Source organism: Puma concolor, chromosome C2 (genome assembly GCF_028749965.1).
Source record: "Puma concolor isolate L17-30 chromosome C2, mPumCon1.1.hap2, whole genome shotgun sequence".
Lineage (NCBI taxonomy): Eukaryota > Metazoa > Chordata > Mammalia > Carnivora > Felidae > Puma > Puma concolor.
The window spans coordinates 1,744,130-1,769,944 of NC_141675.1; the positions used below are offsets into that span (position 1 = coordinate 1,744,130).

Below are 25,815 nucleotides of genomic sequence, written 5' to 3' on the forward strand. Positions count from 1 at the left end.
AATTAAATAAGATCTAAACTGATGGAAATACACCCAGGTTCTCTAAAGACTTAATATTATTAATATAGCAAATTCACCTACAGACTCCCATGTAATCCCTGTCAAAAGTCCAGGTGCCTTTTTATAGAAATAAGCAGATCCTAAAATCCATATGAAAATGCAAGGGATCAAAACTAGATGAAACAATTTTGAGAACAATCTTGAGAAAGTCGGTGGACTCAACACTTCCCAATTTCAAAACTTAAAGGCTAAAGTAATCAAGTCTCTGTAGTACTGGCGTAAGGATAGACATATAGACCAGTGTAATGGAGTTGAGGGACCAAAAATAAACCAGTATATTTATGATCAGTTGATTTTTTTTCACAAGGGTGCCAAGACCATCCAGTGGGGAAAGAATTCTTTTCAACCAGTGGCGCTGAAACAACTGGATAGCCACTTGCCAAGGAATGAATTTGGATCCTTACCTCATCCCATATCCAGAAAGTTAACTCAAAATGGATCAAAGACCCAAATTTAAGAGCTAAAACTATAAAACTCTTGGAAGAAAACATACGTGTAAATTTTTGTAACCTTGGATTTAATAATGTTTTCTCACATACTACACCAAACACACAAACCATCTAAGAAAGGAGAGATAAACTGGGCTTCATCAAAATTTAAAACTTTTGTGCTTCAAAGGGCACCATCAAGAAAGTGAAAGGACAGAACAGAGAATGAGAGAAAACGTTTGCAAATTACGTATCTGATATTAGGGACTTAGATCCCAATTACATGAAGAACTCTTAGAGCTCAGTAACAAAAAGACAATTAAATTTAAAAGTGGGCAAAAGATTTGAATAGACATTTCTCTAAAGACAACATATTAATTGCCAGAAAGTGCATGAGAAGATGCCCGCCATCATTAGTCAGTAGGAAAGTACAGATCAGAAGCATAATAAGCTATCCCTTCATATCCACGAGGGTGGATGTTACCAAAAAGACGGACAGTAACAAATGCTGGTGAGGATAGACAGTACCAAGCGCTGGTGAGCACTTAACACGGTGCTGGTAAGAACGCTGCTATGGCAACAGTTTGGGAGTTTCGCACGAAGTGAAATGGTTACCATGTGACCTAACTGTTCCACTCCTTGCTGTATATCGAAGATACTATGAAATATACGTTCTCATAAAAACGTGTACATGAGTGTTCATAGTAGCGTGGAAACAACCCCGATGTCCATCAGCTGGTGAATCGTTAAACAGATGTGTCCATACAGTGGAGTGGAATATTAGGCAGCCACATGAGGGAGTACGTTACATAGAGGTACTAATGCAAGCTTCGGGATGGGTGCACCTTGAGAGCATCATGAAGCCAGACACAGACATGTACTGTTTGATTCCATTTACATGGAATGTCTAGAATAGGTGAACCCACGGAAATAGAAAATGTTAGTAGTTGCCAGGGGCTGAGAGTCAGCGGTATAGGGAGTGATTCCTAACGGATGCAGGATTTCCTTTAGGGGCGAGGAAAACTTTATGGAATTTGTGATGAGGGGGGTTAATATACTAAAAATACTGAATTGTATACTATAAAAAGGTGAATTTTATGGTACAGCAGTTATAGCTTACCTTTTTTTAAGTGGGGAGAACACCGGAAAACAAATATAAAACCTATTTATCTGGAGTTTTCAAAATAAAAATGTGAGATTTAGTGTCTGTTATTTTCATTAGCAGGAAAAACATACAATATTTGAAACGTTTTAATGTGAACTAGGAAGGCAGTTTGTAACATTTTTTTCCTTAAGAAAGTCTGTAATAGGGCTGTGAGATGGATTCAGTTTATTTTGGTTCTTTGAGGTTTGAATCACACATTTACTTCATTACAGAAGGGAATGGTGTCCCTCTATCCTCTTTATCTGGCCCAGGTTTATACTCAGTGAGCTACTCGCCTCTGGCTCTTTCCGGGGATAATGGATTCTCTCTTCTTCCTCTCTCTTTCTTCTCTGTTTCTCTATTCCTTCCTCTCCCCCTCTTCCTCTCCCTCGCCCTCTCCCGCTTCCCCCCTCTTCCGCCTCTCTCCTCTTCCCTCCCTCCCTCTCCCCATTCACCATCACCACCAGCGTTCTTATACACATGTGACTGGTACACTCTCTTTTCTTCTACTTTGAGTCGTCTCATAACTGGACATTTATGGATCCGAGGAAGTGTTCCATTGTTTTTCAGCGAACACTCAGTGAGCACTTCGGTTTTGCCAGGCACCCCACTTGGTACAAGAGGTGCAGAAATATATGCTTCTGTACTCAGAGTCTGTCAGTCTAGTGGTAGGTTGCTAAAGGATGAGCCGCTAGAAGCTTGTTGTGTTATATGCGTTTAGCATTTAAAGTCCCAGGGAGGCATCAGACTGGAGGTGTTGAGGAACCATAGTGGTATAATGAGAGCAGGAGAGATCCAGTGGCATCGAGATGTTGTGGTTTGCAACTCAGGAGAGAGACCTGTGCTTGAGAGGAGAGTTGGAAGTCACTAGAGATGTTTCTTACTATATTCTTTCAGTGTTAAACAGTACGTTCCTTAAAGCAATTGCCACTGGGTTTTTCCTCTCACCTAAGTACTGAATCCTTTGGGAACAGGGGTATCACGAGTGTTGGATTTCAAGAAACTCCGAAGACCAAAGCAAGAGGTTTGCCTGATGATGGCAAAGGTCCCAGCTGGGGATATAGGCTTCACTAGCTTCTCTCTCGGCCGGTGAAAATTAAATTCATTACCGATTCTTTGTTTTTTTTATCTTTCCCTCGTGTGGGCACCTCATCTTATTTAAATCTCCTAGTATGTTTTAGCTGAAAACATATGTATATGTCTGTGTTATGAATTGTCTTCTTAAAAATAATGTTTCTAGGGATTGTAAAATTACTGTTTTCTAATATGCTAAGTTTTCCTCTGTTCTTTGCTTGCTCTTTCATCAAAGAGGATACTTCTGACAAGATGGATGGTAAGAACTTCCTTTTCTAATTCTGCTAAAGATTTTTTGGCCCTTGGATCCTATATAATATCTTCATTCTCTTAATTTCTGAAAATAGACTGTTTATTTAGCAGCAATTTGATATAAAAATAGCTACATATTTCTCTGAATTTGGAGTTAGGCATATCCATTTTGGGGTTTCCCAGTCTACTCAAGTACTAGGTTACTGTTTGTTGTAAGTAAAATCAATTATCTTAAAATTTTTTGCCTTAGCTCATAGAACTAGTCTCGATTTCTTAAGTCTTCCTCTGAAATAGAATCAGACTCATAAAAATGGAAAGGAATCCCCTAAGTCATTTGATTGAACTCTTGAGTTTCCTAGCTCTGATAGATTCATATGGTTATCTGTGAAAATAAAATGCAAGTCACAGATGCTTTCTTTTTAAGAGTGAGTTTTAACTAACATTTAACCAGAACTGAACTTTAAGTCTTGCCTTTTTCATTTCAGTATTCAAATGAATATACTTTATCTGTAGTTGCTCAGTTCCGTGTGGTGTTTTGTATCTGTTTGGTATTTTTTTGTCTGATACTACACAATGTATTATCTGCATTTTCCCTTCGCTTCATCAGATACCATAATGTTGTGTAGGAACTTGAGCTTTTGTTAAGAACTTGTAAGAAGATACTCAATCTGTAAGTCTTAGTAGGAGATCAAGGAAAAATAGAGAACTGTGTGGTTTCCTGTTTATTCCTTCATAAACTCAAATAGATTGAACTTCCATTCCAATGAAATGGAAGATTTATTTAATCTTGGGTTGGATACATGACATGATTGTCTCTGTGCTCCTCTCTATGTTGAAAGTATTTCATAAATTTAAAAAATTACTGAATGAAATGGAAGCCCACCAAAAGATAGTTTCTGTATTTTAAAACCCTTTAGTACCACTTCTCGCACTGAAATTGTATGTCCTTAAATTATTCTCATTTTCCAGATTAAAATCGTTTCTTGTTTGGGTCAGAAACATAAACCTGTTTGAAGAATCATCTGTGTCATGTGATGTGTTACTCTCAATGATGTTCAATCCTATTTTTTTTTTTTTTAATCTGTCTATACGCCTACAGAGGTATATCTATTACTGCCCTTTAGTAGTAGTGAGTTATGATATTTTTACTTGTTCATTTTTGCTACTTTTCCTTTACATCTTAGGGAATGTATATAAATGTTGAGTACACAGCTAATGGATTGATAGGTCTCTGTAATGCTTTGATGAAAATAGTGGGTTAATGAGGCCTGGGTCATGCATTTGGCCCCCGTGTTTGTCAGTTTTTCTAGTTCTTTTATGGATGCCCTTTAGAAAATGCATAGGAAGTATTCTTATTTTATAAAAATCTTCATTTCAAAGAAAGCAGTGACAGGACTGCAGCTTTCTTGGGTGATTAGCTTCTATAATTTTCTTCACCATTTCAAATTTTGAGTGTGAAATGTCACAGGTAAAAGTGTTTTTTGTGGGATTTTGCCATTTTCATTTGTCTAGTTTCAACCTTTATTGTGCTGTGTGTCATTAGGTTACTTCAAATTTTGTTTTCTCTCAAACGGAATGTTTTATAAGTTAATTTAAGGCTATCAGACTAGAAGATTTTTTTTTTTTTCACTCTTTCATTGTAGTCTTGGGTGGGAGGTACGAGTAGATCTTAACATCAGCATTGGCAGAATTTGTTGAAATGTTATTGTTTTATTTCTCTTATTTAGGAGCAACATCTGAAGATGGTAAGAATCATACATTTTGTTAGTAACACGAATACCTCTACATTAATATTTTCATTAGTAGGAATTAAATATCACAAACTAAAATAGGCTAATTTGCAAAACTATATAATTTGACAGCCATGACAACTTCTACATTTTATGTTTGGTTGTGTTAGTTACAGATGTGGATTGTTTTCTTTAGTTCTTCATCTTGAGCTTTGCTTTGTATCTTGGATCATCTCGTGCTGGGAGAACATAGTTGCTTAACGTGTTTAATAATATCTGGTATAAAGTTAATAAATAGTTTCTTTTTTTTTTCAGCAGCATCATTAATGTTTTTCTTTAATTTTGTGTGTGTGTTTTTTTAATTTATGCTAATTCATTTATACTTTGGGGGAGCATGCTCCATTGCTTTATCATGCGGGGCTAAGTGCATTTATTTAGTCCGCTTTTAAGTGTGTCTTTGGTTTAGAAACAGTGGAAAGTTGCATATATGATTTGAATTGGGGATTACAAAAGCTTCGTAGACATACCACTTTATTTTACTAAGCCTGTTTACTTTAAGAAAATAATTATTCATTGCTTTTGAATTTGTGGAAAGGAAAAAAATTCCGTGTTTCAATTTATACTGCCTGAAGGCTGTCTTATAAACCTCTGACTTTGAAACACCTTTTTTCTCCTGAGTTTTACATGGATGACCTTGTGGTACAAAGCCAAGTATATTTAACATTTTTTTGGTCTCATATTTACTCTGATGTATTTGAAATATTTTCATATTTTAAATTTTAAATTGGAGTACTCTATAAAATGGTTTCTGGCACGTTAGCCTTGTAATTTAGAATGATAGTATCAAAATATTTATTCTCATTTCCTTGTTGTGTTGGATAAATTCTCCATTTCAAAAATAATAATTTTGTCTTTCTGTTTTGCTTCTTAGTCGGGAGAACATTGTATCCTACTTTAAACAGACTCTGTAAAAGGGTAAAAAGCCTGAACTATGGGCTTATTAAGGGCCTTGAAGAATTGAGAGCATAGGACTCACCAACTAGACTTCTGTTTTATTCCTGGTTTTTAATCACTCTCTTATCTTCTGTCACTCAGTTCTTAATTTTGTAATTTGTCCTTACTCTTCATTTATTTTTTTCCTGACTAATATGGCCATTCCAGGCTAGCTAGTACAGTGATTGCCCTACGAATTGTACCTTTTAACCTCAAAGGATTGTGAGCCCTCTTTATGATTGCATCCAGTGTGGGTTCAGATTTGATAGTGGTTGAGACTGCTTACTGCTAATATATTTTTTTACTAATGACACTTAGGTACTTTGAGAAACGAGATCTCCTTTGGTTCAGGAGCTCTAGAAATAGATGTTTGTGGCTTGGTTTTGTGGAGGGGAATGAGGCAGTGGTAGGGAAGGGAGTGCGGCCGGGAGGTGGAGAAGGAAACATACCGAGAAAAGTGCCAGCTCTTATGTGATAGGTATTTCCTCAAGTTGTTTCATAAATGAAGTTGGTTGGGGGAAGAGAATATATCTATCTATAGTAATCTGATGTTTAGCACAGGATAAAAAACTAAATACTTGACCTGATATCTCTTCTTGCAAATCTAGAAGTGTATTTTCAGTCAAAAGAACTGTTTGGGTTGTTGGTTCTAAGAGTAGGCTTATATTTAAAACTATAGTCTGTATTTCAGAATAAACTTAGTTTCATAGAAATTGAAATTTTAGAGTTGGAACTGCCAGTTAAGAAGCAAGTGGCATGCCTGTGTAAATATCTTAATTATAACTCTACTGGACTAATAATATCAAGCTAAGAAAGGAGATCTTTTAGTTTGACTTTATTTTTACCCTTGAAGAAAAGTTAGCTTATGGTGCAGCACATATAAAGGAGTATATATTTTAAAAATTTAAAGAGAAATATAACCTCTCAGTGACGGTTACATTATGACAGAATTTAACGATACTTGAAAAGCACACCCAATTAGAAACTTAGAGTGAGATTTTTTTTTTTCTCCTCATTAGTACGTATGATTCTAGAAAAACGTCTTTAATTACATCCATAAATTTATTCCTCAGGCCGGGTGAGAGCAAAGCTTTCAGCAGCGCCCCTCGCGGGCATGGGAAATGCCAAGACAGATTCTCGAGGAAGAAGTCGAACCAAAATGGTGTCTCAGTCTCAGCGTACGTATTGCCTATGCGTCCTCCCGGATGTGTGATACTTGAGGAGAAGCGTGTTGCTTGCGTATGACTGACTGTCCTAGGCGCTTGAGCAGTGGGTAAAGACAGAGCTGACTTCCAGACACAAGCCGCATACTGAGTTCTTGTTCTGTACTTTAGGTTCGTCATCACCTGACAAAAATGAAGGTATTTTTTTTTTCAATGTTTTGGATCAGTTGTTGTGCATGTTCTGGAATTTTTTTGAGTGGGTGTCGTCTTGTCTTTGGTGTGTTCCTAGGGCTGCATCATTGGTATCTGCCACTTAGAAAGAAAATACTTCATCTGCTGTACAGACTTTTGCATGGAGATATTTTAAATGGCACAGAACTCTTAGCCTTAAGGTTTTCACGGTCTACTCAAACTTGCAAATGTAGAAAATTGTGCTTTTTAGAGGCAAAATAATCGCCATGTGTTAGCATCTAATCTGGTTGCATCTAGCTAATGCTATTCAAGGACAGATAAGCGGGTCTTCAAACTCTCTCCAAAATCTTTCAGAATACAGTTAGCATTTGGGACAGGTATATACTGATTTATAGCGAGGAAACATAAATTGAAGTGTCCAGTTCTATTATGCTCCTTGTTAAATTTAAGATTTGTATTTACTATTTCGTTGGAAGTGGAGTTCCTCATAAGTACAATTATTAAAAAGCACAATTTTGAGGTCTAGGTAAAATGAATGATTCATTTCTACATGTTCCTGAACACATTTATGGCATTATTAATTTAAAAGAGTTTTTTCCTATTCTTTCTTTATCAAGAGATTTTCATTAGCCCTTGGCTCTAAAAACAGATTTTTTTTCTAGGGAAATAATTTGGGGGTTATTCTACATACTTGGCCATTTCGAAAAGAAATATCTTTATCTTTCACGGTGGTTTAGGCAATTTATAAAGATACAGATGCTCTGTCTGCTTTCTTATTTGATTCCCGAATCCTGGAATCCAGGAAAAGAGCTGGGCTTGGAGGGAGCCAGGCGGTGATGACTCAGGTCCTGCCAGCGGGTTCTCCTTTCCTCCTCTTTCCGAAGTCAAAAAATCCAGGCAGAAAAATGATGGAACGTTCAACAAGAGTCCTAAAAATAAAGAAATGCTTGGTAAAATTGGTTTGCAATTTGAGGGTTATTTATAAATAGGAAGAATGGCAAATGTCCTCTGGGTAAAGGCTCTTCTCCCAACCAAATTAGGAATAAATCATCCACAATCTTCCCTGATACTCCGTATTTTTATTTTTATTGTTTTCTGGATTTTAAGAGTAACTTTTTTTTTTTTTAAGTTTTTGTTTGTTTTGAGAGACAGAAACAGCACTAGCCGGGGAGGGGCAGAGAGAAAGGGAAGGGGAAAATCCCAAGCAGGCTCCAAGTTGCCAGCACAGAGCCCGATTGCAGGGCTTGAACGCACAAAGTCGTGAGATCATGACCTGAGCCGAAACCAAGAGTCGGATGCTTAACAGACTGAGCCAGCCGGGAGCCCTGGCTTACCTCGTAAGTAACTCAGTCTGTAGCAGTTGCAGCAGAGCAGCTTAGAGCCTTTCTCCTCCAAGTGTAGCATCAGCATCACCTGGGAGCTTGTTAGAGATGCACAGTTTCATGCCACCACACATCTCCTGAATCCAGGCGCTTTTTAACACGATCGCCAAGTGAGCGTGTTATAGTAAAGTCTGAGAAGTGTCCAATTCAGATCATGGATTCTGGGGCCATACTGCCCACATTTGAATCATGGCTCTTCCAGTTCATTTAAAGTCGCTGTGTTTCTGTATTTTTACCTATATATATGTTTTTTTAACGTTTATTTTTGAGACAGAGAGAGACAGAGCATGAACGGGGGAGGGTCAGAGAGAGAGGGAGACACAGAATCTGAAACAGGCTCCAGGCTCTGAGCGGTCAGCACAGAGCCCGACACGGGGCTCGAACTCACGAACCGCGAGATTGTGACCTGAGCCGAAGTCGGACGCTTAACCGACTGAGCCACCCAGGCGGCCCTGTATTTTCACCTATAAAATGAAGAAGATGATCTCAGAGGATTGCAGTAATTCAGTGTTGTAGTACATTTAATATCTTGAAGACCGTACCTGGGCCCAGAAGAAGCATTATATATTTCAGCTGATAAAATTGTGCTTCTTGCCACTATTAACCATATTAACTATAACTGAAATCTAAACTCCTGTTGTGTACTTTTGTACCTTTTATTTTTATGACCTTCAGGAAACAAATAAATAATGATAATGTTAGGAAATTTAAAGCATAAAGAAGAGTAAAGATAGCAAACCAAAACTGTCTATATCTAGGATCTTAAGGATAAAATTTAATTTGATGTGAGCTGTTTTACTTAGTTCTTTTCTAAAGGAATAGCAAGATGGAACTTGTGGCAAAGATTCAAAGTGCTTTGTGTATGGTTTTCTAATATATTAAGGACCTCCCTTTTAGGTATTTTGTAATTACTGATCACGTCAGTAGGATATAGAATAACTATTTTGCATTTGGTTTTTCACTTTGAAACCCAATCTACAATACTTAGAATCCTTTACGGAAGTATGAGAACATAATGACAGGCTTTTTAGACCTGGTAGGATTTTAAGATCGGAAGACTTGCTCCCTATAAAATCACTCGGGTTTTAAATCACATTGGAGAGGTTTTTGTTTGCTTGCTTCCTTATTTATTCGAGTGACTGTATATTCCATTCTAGATCCTTTTGCAAAAGGAAATTGTGGCCCCGTATGATTTGACGCAAGTTTCTTTACAACGTACTTGCACAGAAATATCGCTGTGACCTCCGTCTTCACTTTGTCATGAAGTAATTCATTAGAGTTTGCGTGGTCCTTCCATGGTTGTAGATTAGCATTTAGGGAAAACATCATGGGTCAAAGCAGGTGTGTTCTGATGACTGATCAGAGTAAATAAAAGCAGACCCACTGGAGAAATTTCCAGGTCTCTAGTTACACGTGAGGATGGCGTCTTGTGTTCTTGTCGGTAGCGACTGGTTGTGTACAAACGGCTGTGCAGCCCGTCAGAAACTTGGTCTCCTCACCCCAAGCCCCTGCCGTTTGTTTTTGGGGTTTCCTCCTGTGCATCTGAAAGAAAAAAAAACGTAGCTTTTTCATGTATGCTTTCTTCAGCTCTAAGATGTTGTAGTTCTTCTTTACCTGTAGTTTCAAATTAAATGTTTAAATAATAAAAAGTTAAACATTTAATTATTGAGATTATAGGCCTTTAGCAGAAGGAAAGCTGAAGAACTTACATTTATTTTTGCACTTCATTTCATCTGCTTTGCACCTGAGTGTCTGATTTCAGCTGTAAAAGCTACTCAATGTACTGCTTTTGTTACAGACGTCTATGGTTTAGGGAGTTTTCTTTTGAAGTTTGCTTTTTTTGCTTCAGGGCTTTTTTATTTTATGAGAACTGACTAAAGCTTTATTTTCATCTGCCATTCATTTTAAATCTCCTTCCCTCTTCATGGATTATAATCCTTACCCTAATTCTGCCTTTACACTTGTTCAGGATCACAATCTGCTAATACCATTGGTGGTAAGAATCTATAGACTTTATGTGTGCATCTGTTGTTTGATCACCTGTTTTCATTATCGAGAATGGGTTCTATTCAGCAGAAATTCTCAACATCATATTCCATCGTGGTGCAACCATATTGGGGCAAAAATTGCCAGTTATCTTTGGCCTGTCTTTATCACTAAAACCTTGAGTTGTTGAAAATATCCAAGTGGATCCCGCAGCTTTTGACATTCAAAAGCAAAGGAGCTTTAGTAATGCCTTGAAAATACCTTGTAAAAAGTTCTAAAATGGTAGTTTGAGAATTTTAGGTGGTGTGAGAAAAATTAGATACCCACCGTCAGGTTTTGCAAATTAGAGTATTTTCCAGTAGCATGCCGCTCCCAGGTACAGCATGCCCTTTTTCATCAACTCAGTGGTTTTCTTAGAAGAAGCAATTAGCCTTGGCAGTTCTTGGCTGGGGAATGAGCCTTGGTGTTATCTCCTAAGTATAAATAACTCCAGAACGAGTCCTAGGCATTGGAATTATCACACTGTTGGTTGAGGTCTGGATTTAGTGGAGAAGAGAGGCTAATGATGAAAGCAAAATAAACATTGCTGATTTTATTTTCTAGGAGAGGGTATAAATGAGTTTAAATAGAGGGTGAGGTTGCATAATTTTGATGAATACAGTTAATCCAGAACCGGTGGAGTGATTACTGTCCTTCAGTCCTGCATGTTTCCTCTCTGCTGAATAGACCCACACGTTTCAAGAAATTCTCCGGTCTCCTACCAACACCTTCACCCCTTAAAATTTATATCAGTTTTAACAGAATATCATATTGTATGTGTTCATTCAACTCATTATTTATACTTTTTATATCGTTGCAAGTGTTCCCATAAAATATTCCATTGGCTTATCTTGCATTGTGAGTTTGTGGCATGTTGGGTGTTTGGATGTTTTGGTGTGTATGTTTAGTTTAGATACTGCATGGAGAAAATAGGTGCCTTGTGGGTATCCTTAAGGTTATAACTGAAAAAAACCTACTTTGAAGATTCTTCACCTGAAACACCAAGAGACAATTCAAATGAGCCATCGTTTTAAAGTAGAGTTGAATAATTTCCCTGTAATAACTTAGAATTACTTCTATTCAAATAAATTGTTAATTTCATTGGAAACACTGCTTTTATACAGTATTGCTATAACCAGTGGAGGATAATTTAAAATTTGTGTGCTGATAAAGTTTGTGAATTAAGCATGAATTTAAATCGTATTCAGCAAGACCATGCCAAGAACACTACAGTGAAGGTCACAGATCAGCAGCCCATGGACAATATCCAGCCGGCCTCCATTCATGTATTGTTTGGTCTACACACCATGATAAAAATGAGGAACTTTCAGAGTTTTCATTTTTTTTTACAAAACCCTAAAACCTGGCTAGTATTGCCTCAAGACACAGCTGGCTGGAGCTGAAAAGTCACCACTCCCTGCCTCACACTCAGTGCTCCTCCCTCATAAACATCTCCTGCTTGACCACATTGGCACTTGAGTCTTTGGGTTTTGCTCTGTGGAAATGAAATAAGATTATCAAGGTGAGCAGTGACTGCCCTGTTGGTGAAGAGAAGCGATGCCCAACAAAGGGGAAAAGTTGCTTTCATTTATTTAAGTGCAAGTTCACCTTTTTTATAACGCTACCGTTCAGAATGTAGAGTTAACTTACATCTTGGAGTTGACCTAGTTTGTTTTCCCGTTCAGTGCAGACGTAAAATGTTTTGATTGCCGAGGAGCCCATCTCTTAATCCTTGCCCCAGTCTCTGAGATTTTGTCCAGCGCCCTCTCTCTTTTCCCCGGCCCACGTATCCTCTGCCTTCCAAGACTGAGAATCCCTAGTTGGGAAGGGGTCGGACTTCTCTGACATTTGCTGTTAGTTCTCTTTAACTCTCGGTACTTCTGCATCTCCACCCAAGATCCCTTTGCGGTTTGAAGGCAAAAAGCAAGTTTCTTTTTTAGCCGGCCCAATTTTATAAACCTTTAAAATTTAATTTTGTAAAAATTAAAAGTATACATAGTAACAAAATAATTTTGTTATACCCATTCAGAAGCATCTCAGAAAGGCCAGCTGTTTCACAGGAAGCAAATGTTTATTATATAACAAAAAAATAGAAATAACGTAATGACTAATTTCGTTCCTTATAAATACATAGTTTTAATATATAGCCTCAGCCACATGAGATGTATTGTCAGATAAGTTATTTTTTTTTTGGAAATCCTTTATACTATTTGTGTTCTGAAACAAACATACTATTGTTAGTGTTGCCCTTATTAAACATAACATCTTATACCCCCCAAAACTGAAAATATATTTTATATGATTCACTCTTCAGTCCTAGTATATACAGCATACCTTTTTTTCCAGGTTATGATTCTATGCACATGTCTTCCTCAGTCCATTTCCTTTGAACTTAGAACTTGCCATACTATCCCAGTCTCCTCAGGTGTATTTCTTGAATTTTTGTCCTTTCAACAAGTTCTCTTAGAATTCACATCATAACACTTGCACGTGTGTTTGGTGTTCAGCTGGCAGCCGGTCCGGGTCTCCAGGAAGAGTTCTGAGCACAACAGCCCTCTCTACTGTGAGCTCTGGTGTTCAGAGAGTCTTGGTCAATTCCGCCTCGGCGCCAAAGAGAAGCAAGATCCCACGGAGCCAGGGGTGTAGCAGAGAGGCTAGTCCGTCTAGGCTGTCCGTGGGTAAGGTCTTCTTTGTGAGACTTGGGGCCTCTTCTTTTGTATTCCAGGCTTGGGTAACAGTGAAGACTTCAGCTGGGTGCTTAGAAGCTAGAAGAAAACAACTGAGAGTTCAGGGAGAATTTAAATACAGGTTGTAAATTGAATTAGGTATTTTACCTTGAAAGTATAATTTTAAAGTGTATTTTAAAGCTTTTTATTTGCAGCCTACTTATGTTTGCAAAATACTATTTTACCCTTCTAATCTCATACAAACTGGAGGACTGTATTCAAATTTACCTGTATCGTATTCCTGGTAATACCTTACCAAGAGTAGTTTCTTCTCAGCCTTAGTACAACTTAACCTATTAATCAGTTTTGAGAAAGAAAACTAAAATGAACATATCAAAAATGCAAACTCTGTCTTTTGTTTCCTCCCTTTCTCTGCGGCTGTTTCTTTGTACCAGCCCGAAGCAGTCGTATTCCTCGACCAAGTGTGAGTCAAGGGTGCAGCCGGGAAGCCAGTCGGGAGAGCAGCCGGGACACAAGTCCTGTTCGTTCTTTTCAGCCCCTCGGTAGGTACCTGCGCAGGTGTCGGGTGCGTTTCTTGGCCCTGTTAATCGCCATCAGATAACTTCCGTGTACTTAGGGCTTAGCTTTCTTCATCGACTGTGTCTTTCTTTGCCTCTCTTTTCTGCCCTGACAGAAGAAAGAGTCGTAAGGAAATTACAGGTTTGGCAATTCCTTTGACATTTACTTGTTGAAATGAGTAGGCTAGACCTTGTATAAACAGATTGTCTCCGTAATCAAGTAAATAGCACATAGATTTGGACTACAGGATGTGGAGTTCAAGATTTATCTTAAGAAATAAACCTATAAAATTTAAAGGTAATAGCTAAATATTTACTCATGTGAAGTATGGACCATTTCATTTGATAAGATAAATGCTGTTGGTTTTTTCAGCAGAAATACTAACATTTCACCTTAGATATTTACCAGAAAGAGTGCTGCAAAATACCATATGAACTACTTACTAAAATGGTTAGTATATAAAATAGTATTATACAGGATAATCGTTGTTCCCCATATATTAGCTTGTGTTGTGTCACTGCTGTAAAACCTCTGTGTTCCTGATTATAGAGATTATACTATATCCTTCCCTATAATAGTATATTTACCTCAGCTATAAAAATAGTAAGTGATTTTTTAAACTTAGAATTTTTGAGAATAATCAGAGAGGCAGAATTTTTTACATTGAAATGTTTTAGAGTTTCTGCATGGTCTTTCAGCTTTTTAACTAGTACTTGGTTTCTATATACATACCTAAAGCCATTTCAGATTTTTTCTTTTAATTCCACAAAATAGAGATTACTGTAATACTTAGAGATTTGCTCTTCAGATTTTGTGACTTTTAAGTAGAACATAGTTCTGCACATGGTGCAGTTCTGCCAAGTGGAATTATTATTTCCTTCAATAGACATGTTAGTGTAGAACATCCAGAGGTTAAAGTCTTGTTCTCTGGGCCATTTGGTTCAAATAAGTCACTGGACTGTCGTGTACCGACCTAGAAAACCCCGTTGCGCTGGGGACACAGATAGAGCCATCCTCGGCCTTTGATGTGTGTGTTCTAGTTCCGGGTGAAGAGTTCCCTTCCAGTGCTTTGCCAGAGATGTTTTTAACTCATATGCAATAGTCATATACAGTATTTTTAGTTCATATGCAGACTATGTATGTGTATATGCACACATGCATGCGTATAGATGTACACGGTATATGTTCATGCATATATGTTTAAAAATGAAATAAATCCTACGTTTGTATAAAGTAAGCATGCCATCTTGAAGAGTTGAAGAAAGTGAGTGGGCGTGTGATGGTTTAAGAGCCTGTGCTCTAGGGTCAGACGGCCTGGGCTCTGTAACTTCTGTACCTGAGTTTCCCCATCTGTAAAAGTAGGACATGAATAGCATGCACTTGTTAGCATTGTTTTGAAGAAGCTGTAAATGAGAGAACATAGGCAACAGTGCTTGGCACACAGTAGGCACTTGGTCATCTGACCAAGCTCTGACTGCTTGCCTCGAAGTAGTTCCCTTGTACTTCTGTGGCAGAGATCTTAGATGTTTTTAATGGGGTAACACCTGTCTTTGCATAATGCCGTACTGCAGAATTATTAGAAAACATGAGATATCAAGAAGAAAACGAAATCTGTTTCTGTACCTTTTAAACCTGTGCAGTAGTCAGACATGAGAGGAAATTTATAACCAACCATGAATCACTTAATAAGCCTTGCTACTAGGTCTTTTTAAAAAGAAATGGTAGCTAGCCATTAATTTTCTAGATTCATCTCAAAGCCTCCATTTGACAACTTAAGGAAGCTGTTTTCCTGATTCTAATGAAACATTCTATTTGGGTTAAAGAAGATTAGATCTTTTAATCCTGTAGTTTTAGGAGAATTGATTTTTGTAGCCCTTTTATTTACATCTGGATGCTGCTTTGTAAACGTAGCAGATTCGCCCTCTTATAAGACGGGTGAGGAGTAGCCGCCTCGGAGATCAGGTTAGCCTTCCCATCCCCGTTGTCTGTGGTGTCTGCCTGCATTCTGCCGTGCTTACTGGGTTTACCCGGTGAATCTCTTTTTTCACCTCCGACTTGAATGTCGCCATTCAGCAAGTGAGCTCCGTAGTTTGGTATGCATTCAGCTGTGGCACAGAGCCGCTGTAAGGGCTCTAAAGCATCAGAAATAAATCAGAGCTGAGCAAAGCTGAACTTCTCTGGAAGTTGTACCCTAGTTTCCATTTACTTCTGGAGCCAAGTTTCAAAAAATAGGCTTATGTTCCTACAAGAATGTGAGTGGTGCCACTTACCTCTTACCTTCAGCCACCATTGATACCATAAAATTTTTCACAAATTTTCATCCATTGGGCATGTTCATATTGACTCAACCGTCACCATTTTAAAAATTGTTTCAGGTAGAATTAAAACTATGTATTATGTTTTATTAACAACAGCAGTGACCTTTTAGAGTCTGATTAAACATTTTGAACAGCATTCTGTTTAATCCTTTGTCTCAATCCTTTTGATCATTTTTGCGTTCATTAAGGTCCAGTGGCAAAGAAAAGAGTGATTCATGTAATAAAGTGTTTTGGGGGCACCTGGGTGGCTCAGTTGGTTGAGCATCCGACTCTTGATTTCGGTTCAGGTCATGATCTCACAGTTTGTCAGTTTAGTCCCCACGTTGGGGACTAATCCCACTGCTTGGGATTCTCCCTCTCTCCCTTTCTCTCTGCCCCTTCCCTGCTCACTTTCTCTCTCTCAAAATAGTAAATAAACTTTTTTTAAAAAAGTAGTTTAACTGCTCTAATTAATATATCTGAAGAGGGGCACCTGGGTGGCTCAGTTGGTTAAGCGTCCGACTTCGGCTCAGGTCATGATCTCTCAGTTCAAGGGTTCAAGCCCCGCATCGGGCTCTGTGCTGACAGCTCAGAGCCTAGAGCCTGGAGCCTGCTTCGGATTCTGTGTCTCCCACTCTCTGCCCCTCCCCCACTCACACTCTGTCTCTCTTTCTCAAAAATAAATAAACATTAAAAAAAATTTTTTTAATAAAATATATATATCTGAAGAAGAGTAACTTTCTAACTATGAGTAATCTATTTCATTAAATATTAAAATGAATCTTTAATATTTATGTAGGAAGAAGATGGACTTTATGGTATTGTGAAAATCGGGGTTTTAATGTATGAAACTTAAAATATGCTAAAATTAGACGTAGAGAAACATGACATAAATATAGGGAGACCTTTTGTAGGTCTTTTGATTGTATTATTGATATCCTTTTTTTACGTTCACATGTCTTTGATATTTAAATCTTTTACCGAATGCAGAACTTGTATTCTGTGAACCATTATGGAAAATGTTTGATTAACGTAAGTGAGGTATGTTATCTTTTGAACGATGTGAAGACGGTACATGTACCGTTCGAGAGCAAAGGCCTTGAAAGAGTACAGATACCGAGGTGTATCACTTACTCGTAGTGTGGCTTTGATCACGTTAATTAACGTCCCTGTCTGCTTCAATTTGCCCATCTATGAAATGGAACAGTAATACCTGCCTCATTGGGTTCGGGACCAAAGGATTTAGGTGTATTATTGGTTACTAGTTACCATGGTGGTTTTTTTTTTTTTTAAACTACGGTGTTCATTTTTTTGTCTCACGCTTGTACTTTCGACATTTCCTTCCATTTGAATACTTGCTTTTTTTTTTGTCTCCTGTGGGCTTGTGTCTGTCCCCTTAGGTGTAAGATCTTCTGTGTGTCGAGGATAATGTTAACGGTGCTGATGTTCAATTGCCTTGCTTGGCAGTATTCTGATCCTTACCTGTTACTAGTAATACCAGTGTTGACTAAGTCTCCTTGCCTGACTATAGTGCTGCCACTATTCCTTGTTTCTGTGGTAATAGATGAGGTTTGTATGGTCCTGTTATTCCAGCCTCCAGACACCATTCCAGATCTACTGGTGCCCTCTACGCCCCCGATGTGTATGGGGCCTCAGGTGAAGGATGAGTACATTTTCACTATCATCTGTGCATTCATCTCAGATTTTTGTCCTTTTCAGTTTCCATTGAATGGTATATTCGTGTTTTTAAATCATTTTGTTTTTGTTTAAATTTGATTTGTCAGATAATAAATCATCTGTGTATTTTTTTTTAATTTTCCCCCAAGTAACTTTTTCCCTTCCCACAACCTTATTTGAGCATTTTTATCACTGACAGATAGCCTTTTTGTGTGTATGTAATCTAAGTTACGTCATTTTTGAACATGGAATTGTTTTCTGTTCTCAGTTATGTACTTCATCTCTGTACATGTTTTGGAAAAAAAAAAAACCAAAATGGTGGATGAAGTGTTTTAATTGTAAATGATGCTCAGAAAGTAGTTGAGGGGGAGAATCCATCTCTGGTTTGTCTTTACGTACCTCAGAGTGTCGGGCACACGCTAGGTGCTTAACAGATGTCGAATGGCATATCTTAGCTGTAGAACGAAACCCTCTCCTGACGGAGAGGAGACAACAGTTGGCGGGTTTTCCCTGTAGACTGGTGTAGCTTCACTGAGTTCCCTCATCTTCACTGGTTTGAGGTTTGACGTGTGTTCTAGACTCCTCCATGGCTCACCTGCATGGCTGAGATCTGCCCGGCTGATAGAGCTGGAATAATTGCCAGGGCTGTAGATTCACAAGCCCTTAGTTAGCCACCCATGCTTTCTTCTATTTTCTGGTCATAAATGTATCATAGCTACTGTTCTTTAAATTTATTTTCCATACACTGTCAGTAATTTAATTGCCTTTACCATTTTATTTGACCAAAGACCAAATGTACCCAGAAAATACAGAACTGCTTTTAAAATGCTTTGCCCCATTGGTTTTTTTTTTTTTTCCCCCTCCCCTCCCCTTAAGGATCTTGAAGTTTCCAATGTGACGCTGTTACATTTATGACTCTCTCAAAGCTCTTTTCCTCCTTCTGATGAATTAGGTCCAGGGTATGGGATGAGCCAATCGAGCCGACTGTCGTCTTCTGTCAGTGCCATGCGAGTCCTGAACACAGGCTCTGACGTGGAGGAGGCCGTAGCAGATGCCTTGGTACTCTTCTCCATTTCCTTTTCATTAGAGATATTCCAATTACGAAACTCACGTGTGGGTAAGCCAGTCCCCCAGTGTGGGGAAGGTCACGGGGAAAAGCTGGTGGATTCAATCTAGGAAGATCAAACGTGGGCCATGGAAAAAGCAGAGTTGTGTCATCAGTTCTTGGTCCCTGTTACTCGGTCAGAATTTGAAGCGAGGGCCAGAAGTAGTTGATGGGGTGTCAGGAATATAATGTGAATATTGATGTTGTTAACACGAGGATGTTTGTGGGGCACTGTCGTCCACGAAGAGTAAGGGCAGATTTAGTACATAAATGGGTGCACTGCAGGCATACATTTCAAGGCTTGCTTCACGTTTGGAGTATTTAGGCATTGTTTTAGTTCGGGGTAGGATTTTATTTAGTCTTACTTGCTTGTGTTTTTCTGAGCTGAGAGAAGCACGACTTCAAGACAAATTATAATTAAGATACCCTCCTGGTTTGTTATGCCTGACACGTTAAGGAGTGAGATTTAAAAACATCATCTACAGATCCATGATAGTTTGTCAGAAGAGTGCTGTCCATATATCACCGTTGTTTTTCTCACTTAAAATTATGAAGGGAGTATCATTTGAAACAGTGAATACAATTGGTTTCTGCCAATCTCCCACATCAATTCGGTTTGCACTTCCTCTTTCAAATTATATTAATCCCATCTATATTTAAGAAGCATTTACTCAGTTACTTATCATAACTTATAAAAGTCCTCATCTTTGCTCTGAAATAAAAAAAAAAAAAAAAAAACGTTGTGCCTTTTAAAACTGTGTATCACATCTTAACCAGTGTTGCTATAATACAATTTATGCCACATGTATTTGGAAAAAACTTTTAAAAAATATCTGCTGATCGTAGCTGTAGTATAGGAAATGTAATCACATGTGTAGTTCTGCACTAACAGTCTGTAAGTGCAGAATTTTCCCCTTTACCTCCGTTATTTAATTTTTTATAAATAATACAACTAGGTAGGAACTTTGTTCTCTTGGGCATGGGATATATTGATCACATCTTGTTCTGACGATCAGTCAAGTGCTTTAAATTTACTATTCCTAATCAACGTATTCCTTAAATCATGTTTTCTAGTTTCTTTTTAGATGGAAGATGTACCAGTTAAATTGTGCTCACATAAGTTTTATGAATTGAATGGGTTATTTTTGAACTATTACTTCTAATACTAAGGTGTGTTTGGATTATATAAGGGGTATTTAGCCACCAGGGCTAAAAGCTAAATCCCAATAATCTCCTTCGGTCTACTTCCATTATTTGCATAGTTTAGATATTCCAGTGATAACTATCAACTTCTAGAAAAAAACTTGATTAAGCCTAATTTGGACCTGGGGAAAATCATAGAAACAAAGTTAACTTTGGAAATGACAAAAGGATCCAATTAGAAAGAAAATGTTAGTTTCTTTAGGAAACTGGTTATGGGAATATTCTCGTAGTTTAGGACTAAAGGATATTGCCAAGGTTGAAGATCTACTCTGCTACTAAGCAGTTTTTATGTATCTGTATACAAACAAAACTTACTGTTTCTGATTATGGGCATTGTTTATGCCTGCTTCATTGTGCTGTTTAGCAAAATGTTCTTCATTATTTTCAATTTTTCTCTTTAAAAATTTACTGCGCTCAGCTCTTAGGAGACATACGGACTAAGGTATAGACATTGCTGTTTTCTGACATCTTATGATACCATAACTTTTTTCCTTTGCTTCATCAGTTTAACAGATGATAGTCTTCTATAAAATAAATATTCAAGTGGAAGTAATAAGATCCTTTAATACACCCACTTTTCTGTATATATGCTTATTAATAGGGAGATACTGGTTGGATAGAATGTCCTGTGGGGGTTCTTGTCCTTTAAGCTTGACTGCTCCATACAGATGGGGTGATACCATTGACACTTATGTCTGTAACAAGACTGATCCTGGAGCCCAGCACAGGACATAGCACATTATCACATTCTAAATTAACTTGGTGTCTCTAAATCAGTAAGAGGCATTTAGTGATGGAAATGTCTTTATAAAACTGTTTTGAATTAAATTCAAGTTTGTTTTTTTAAGATTTTAGACTTTGGAGAATTTACAGCCATCTGGAACTGTTGTAAATTCTTGTGCTTATTAACATGTTTCATAGAAATGTCTTCACTGTTCATTAGCCTAAATTCAAATACCAGATTATATAAAGATGTATCTCCAATTCTTCCAAGGAAATCTCAAATAAACTATTTGCTCATTTCATTTTTAGTATGCAAGGTATAATTAGCAGTTACATATATTAAACGGTAAGCTTCAGATGTAAAGAAATCGAATCTAAGTGGACTTTCTTGCATTTATTGAAATAGACAGTATAGACACGTTGGGGAAAACATGGAGGGCCCTCAAGGAGCTTGCCTTCTAAAAATAATAGTAAGCAAAATAGGTTCTCATCATTCTCATGATGTCTGTATTTTACTTCTCTAGGAGACTTGAGGGTTGGGTACAAGGGAAGAAAGAGTGACAAGAGAAGCAGTAGCCGAAGTAAAAGGGAGACTAGAGAAAAGAGAAGATAACACAGGAAAAAGTAGAAGTTCATATAGGAAAACGTGTTTTTCTGACCCATTCTCATCCTTTAAAAAAGTAATATTCAAAAAAAATAAAGTAATGTTCTCTTCTTACCAACTCAAATTCCCAGTAATTTCTGTTCATCTATAATATATACTAGTCGTTCTTTGGTTTCCATGAAAAGGAAAAACCCACAAGTTGAGCACTTCTCACTTTACATACATGAACTTTCGTGTAGTCTTATTCTGTTTCCACTATATCCCATCATTAAAAACTATTTCATTGTCTACTAACTTCTAAAACCTGTTTTCTGAAGCAAAACTAAATATTGAAAATAAAATCAGTTATTGATTGATACAACATTGATAATAATTTTATTATTACAGTGCTTAGACGCATGCTTGGTACTGATTTAAAAAAAAAAAAAAAACAGTCCTTTTGTGGTCAGTAGAAATTGTGAAATACCAGTACATTCTTTTGGCTACTGCTAATGAGAGTCTTTATGTGTAACAGAAAAAGCCTGCTCGAAGAAGATACGAATCCTACGGAATGCATTCAGATGATGACGCCAACAGCGATGCATCGAGTGCTTGTTCAGAACGCTCCTATAGCTCTCGAAATGGCAGTATTCCTACCTACATGAGGCAGACGGAAGATGTGGCCGAGGTCCTCAATAGATGTGCCAGTTCCAACTGGTCAGAAAGGAAAGAAGGCCTCCTGGGGCTACAAAACTTGCTAAAAAATCAGAGAACGCTAAGGTGAGTTTATTATCTTAAAATAATTGTCCTGTCAGGTTCGCACTTTCAACTTCGTTCCCAGGACACTTTCAAGATATTCGTATGGGAACAGACTTGTTTTAAATTCAGAAGGTGATTATCAAAATATTTTCCCAGTCTCCAAGGCCATCTGTATTATCTAAACTAGAAATTTTTATTTAAAAGGAAACTTTGTATTCACAAATAGAAGTTAATGAAAAAAGTTATTTTTAAAATTAAAAATAATGAAGTGTACATAAAATTAAAACTGACTGGTTTATTTAAAAAAAAAAAAAAAAAGTTGACCAGTGTATTAAAATGCAACAGAACTTAATAAGCCATACTGAGAAAGACAGATACCATATGTTTTCACTCTTATGTGGATCCTGAGAAACTTAACAGAAACCCATGGGGGAAGGGAAGGAAAAAAAACAAAAAGAGGTTAGAGTGGGAGAGAGCCAAAGCATAAGAGACTCTTAAAAACTGAGAACAAACTGAGGGTTGAGGGGGGGTGGGAGGGAGGGGAGGGTGGGTGATGGGTATTGAGGAGGGCACCTTTTGGGATGAGCACTGGGTGTTGTATGGAAACCAATTTGACAATAAACTTCATAAAAAAATAAATAAATAAATAAAATAATAAAATTTAAAAAATGCAACAGAACTTTATATTGGTTTTTAGTTTGGTTTGACTTGATTTGGTTTCCTTTCCTAATGGCTTTTACTTCCTTTTTTTCCCCCTAAATTCTTTATTGTCTTTATCTTTGTAATGTTTTAAACTTCTCTGGCCAACCCCTTTAAGAACCTAGCTTCAGGGGCATCTGGGTGGCTCATTCGGTTAAGCGTCCAACTTCGGCTCAAGTCATGATCTCACCGTTTGTGAGTTTGAGCCCCATGTCAGGCTCTGCACTGACAGCTCAGAGCCCGGAGTCTGTTTCAGATTCTGTGTCTCCCTCTCTTTCTTTGCCCCTCCCCCCATCCCCCGCTTACTCTCTCTCCCAAAAATAAAAAGTAAACATTTAAAAAAAAAAAAAAAAAACTAGTTTCAGGTAATTCATAAGTTTGAGGGTACTGGAAAATTAGAGAGCTACTTCCTGACTTGATACCTGAAATCAGGGTTAGATTTACTAGTTGTATGTTTACTTTAGGAAGTATTAGAACTATTTGATCTAAAATAGATGTTTATGTACTACCTAATATATTCTAATGTGTGTATATCACACTTCATGAATCATTGCAATAAATCATCATAATATTGTTCCTGGCCCCATCAAGGTTAGGTTAATATTAGGTTCAGTATATCATTTTCAGTGGCGAGGGAGTAGGCATAGTTTAGAAAGATTTTAGTCGTCAGGTGGCCAAATTTAAGAAAACATCTTCGCATTTAAAGGGAAAATTCAGGGGCGCCTGGAGGGCTTAGCTAGTTAAGCGTCTGACTTCGGCTCAGGTCATGATCTCACAGTTTATGGGTTCAAGTCCCACGTTGGGCTCTGTGCTGACAGCTCAGAGCCTGGAGCCTGCTTCCGATTCTGTGTCTCCCTCTCTCTCTCTGCCCCTCCCATGCTCACGCTCTGTGTCTCTCTGTCTCTCAGTAATAAATAAATGTTAAAAAAAAATTTTTTTAAATAAAAAAAAAAATTAAAGGAAAAATTCAGGGGCTCCTGGGTGGCTTATTTGGTCAAGCATCTGGCGCTTGATTGCAGCTCTGGTCATGATCTCACCATTCATGAGATCAAGCCCCATATCACACATGTGCCCTCTCTCCTGCTCACATGCATGCTCTCTCAAAATAAATAAAAAGTTTTTAAAAAATAAAAATAAAGGATAAAATTTGTGTGCTAGGAATGTCATTTGTACAGTTTCCCCTGTCATGCTACATTAAAGAAATACAACTATTTCTTTTAATATAAGTTTCAACTTTTAAGATAATGTGGGTTTCAACAGGATTATTGTTGCATTTGATAAATTTGTGTTTATTCCTGATTAGTAAGTCCCACAAACTTTATGATTTTGAGGACTGGTTTTTTTTTTTTAGCCTTTCTTTTTGTAAGAAGCTAATTACAGCTAAGGTTACTCCAAGTTTTGTTTTTTGGTTTTTGGGTTTCATTGTTTTTTTTTTTTTTTTTTTTTTAATTTTTTTTTTTCAACGTTTATTTATTTTTGGGACAGAGAGAGACAGAGCATGAACGGGGGAGGGGCAGAGAGAGAGGGAGACACAGAATCGGAAACAGGCTCCAGGCTCCGAGCCATCAGCCCAGAGCCCGACGCGGGGCTCGAACTCACGGACCGCGAGATCGTGACCTGGCTGAAGTCGGACGCTTAACCGACTGCGCCACCCAGGCGCCCCTCATTGTTTTTTTATTAGAGAGGGAGAGAGAGAGAGAGAGAGAAGAAGCAGGGGTGGGGCAGAGGAAGGGGGAAACAGAAGATCTGAAGCGGGCTCTGTGCTGACAGCAGAGAGCCTGGTGGCTCAAACTGGAAACCATGAGGTCATGACCTGAGCTGAAGTCAGATGCTTAACCGACTGAGCCACCCAGGTACCCCTAAAGTTACTTTTAAATGAATTCTTCCTATAGCAAGATATTAATTAGCTATTTTATTATTTTGACAGTCGAGTTGAACTGAAAAGATTATGTGAAATTTTCACAAGAATGTTTGCTGATCCTCACGGCAAGGTATGTTTTAGTATTTAAGATTATTTACTCCTATGGGATGTCATTTGTGTGCTGCAAAAAAAAAGTAAAGTGATAGCAAAGCACTGTAGGCCATTTTCGTTTTATTATTGCTCCAAAATGGTAATAATCTTTTCAAACACAATTGAAATTGTTTGATGTCATACATAATTTAGAAATTGTTCACTGGCAACCTTTTAAGCTTCTCCAAAGAGGAACTGTCTTAAGACTATATAAATTGAGGGATATAGTAACAAGCACAACTCACAGAATTGGTCAAACTGAATGTATTTGTATTACTAGAAACTTTTTACTGTTTATAAAAAAAAGAAATTGGGGTAAGTCAAAAAGAGACGTTTCTGTGAGCTTCTTATTGTTTTCTTCTTTTGCAATGTTAACGTGAATATATTCTTAAAAGAGCAATTGTGTAGAAAAGAATTGCCATTAAATAACACAAAAGCACAAAATACAGTGTTGGCCACGGTTTGGTAGTAACAGTCAAAAAAGCATTTTATTTATTGAAGTCCATAAAAATTTTCAGAACATTGTTTAATTTTTAATGTTGATTAAAACATACTTAACTTTAGGGGTGCCTGTCTGGCTCAGTCAGAGGAACATGTGACTCCTGATCTCGGGGTCATGAGTTCAAGCCCCATATTGGGTGTGGAGATTGCTAAAAAAAAAGTTTTTAAACATACTTAATTTTAAATACTGAGGCATAATCTGCATGTGTACTGTGAAATTTTGGTTTACGTTGCAGGATAGTACTGTTATAAAACGTATTTATTCTGTTTTCAGTAATGTGTCTGACAGTGGTGAACCTTTAAGTATCTTTTTTTAGGTTACCAGTTGTCTACATGAGAATTTCTAACCTAAGTGAGAGGGAGATGTGGAAGGGAAATTATAAGAAAAATATTAATGAATTTTGCTTTTTTTTTTTTTTTTTTTTTTTTTTTTTTACTGTCTTCACATTATTGTTGCGCATATCATTCTCATTTTTTTTCTATTTTCAAGATTTTCATTACTTGGAACGCTAAAGATAACAAAATCCCATTTTGTACATAATAAAATCCAGCTGAAGGTGATAAATTGC

General features: G+C 37.5%; 1 protein-coding gene across 50 annotated transcripts in view; it reads left to right on the plus strand.

Moving 5' to 3' along the window:
• CLASP2 (cytoplasmic linker associated protein 2) overlaps positions 1-25,815 on the plus strand; it is a 185,310-nt gene that overhangs the window by 103,799 nt on the left and 55,696 nt on the right. For 7 of the 50 annotated variants that reach the window (XM_086720288.1, XM_086720293.1, XM_086720289.1 and 4 more), the window contains 12 exons: positions 2,942-2,965; positions 4,686-4,703; positions 6,755-6,859; positions 7,016-7,042; positions 10,388-10,414; positions 12,951-13,121; positions 13,565-13,672; positions 17,579-17,641; positions 18,615-18,721; positions 20,389-20,412; positions 21,812-22,056; positions 24,662-24,725. In XM_086720288.1, the coding sequence (XP_086576414.1) occupies positions 2,942-2,965; positions 4,686-4,703; positions 6,755-6,859; positions 7,016-7,042; positions 10,388-10,414; positions 12,951-13,121; positions 13,565-13,672; positions 17,579-17,641; positions 18,615-18,721; positions 20,389-20,412; positions 21,812-22,056; positions 24,662-24,725 (983 nt within the window). The remainder of the gene's footprint in view (positions 1-2,941; positions 2,966-4,685; positions 4,704-6,754; positions 6,860-7,015; positions 7,043-10,387; positions 10,415-12,950; positions 13,122-13,564; positions 13,673-17,578; positions 17,642-18,614; positions 18,722-20,388; positions 20,413-21,811; positions 22,057-24,661; positions 24,726-25,815) is intronic. The other 43 variants (XM_086720305.1, XM_086720313.1, XM_086720307.1 and 40 more) reach the window with 14 other exon arrangements.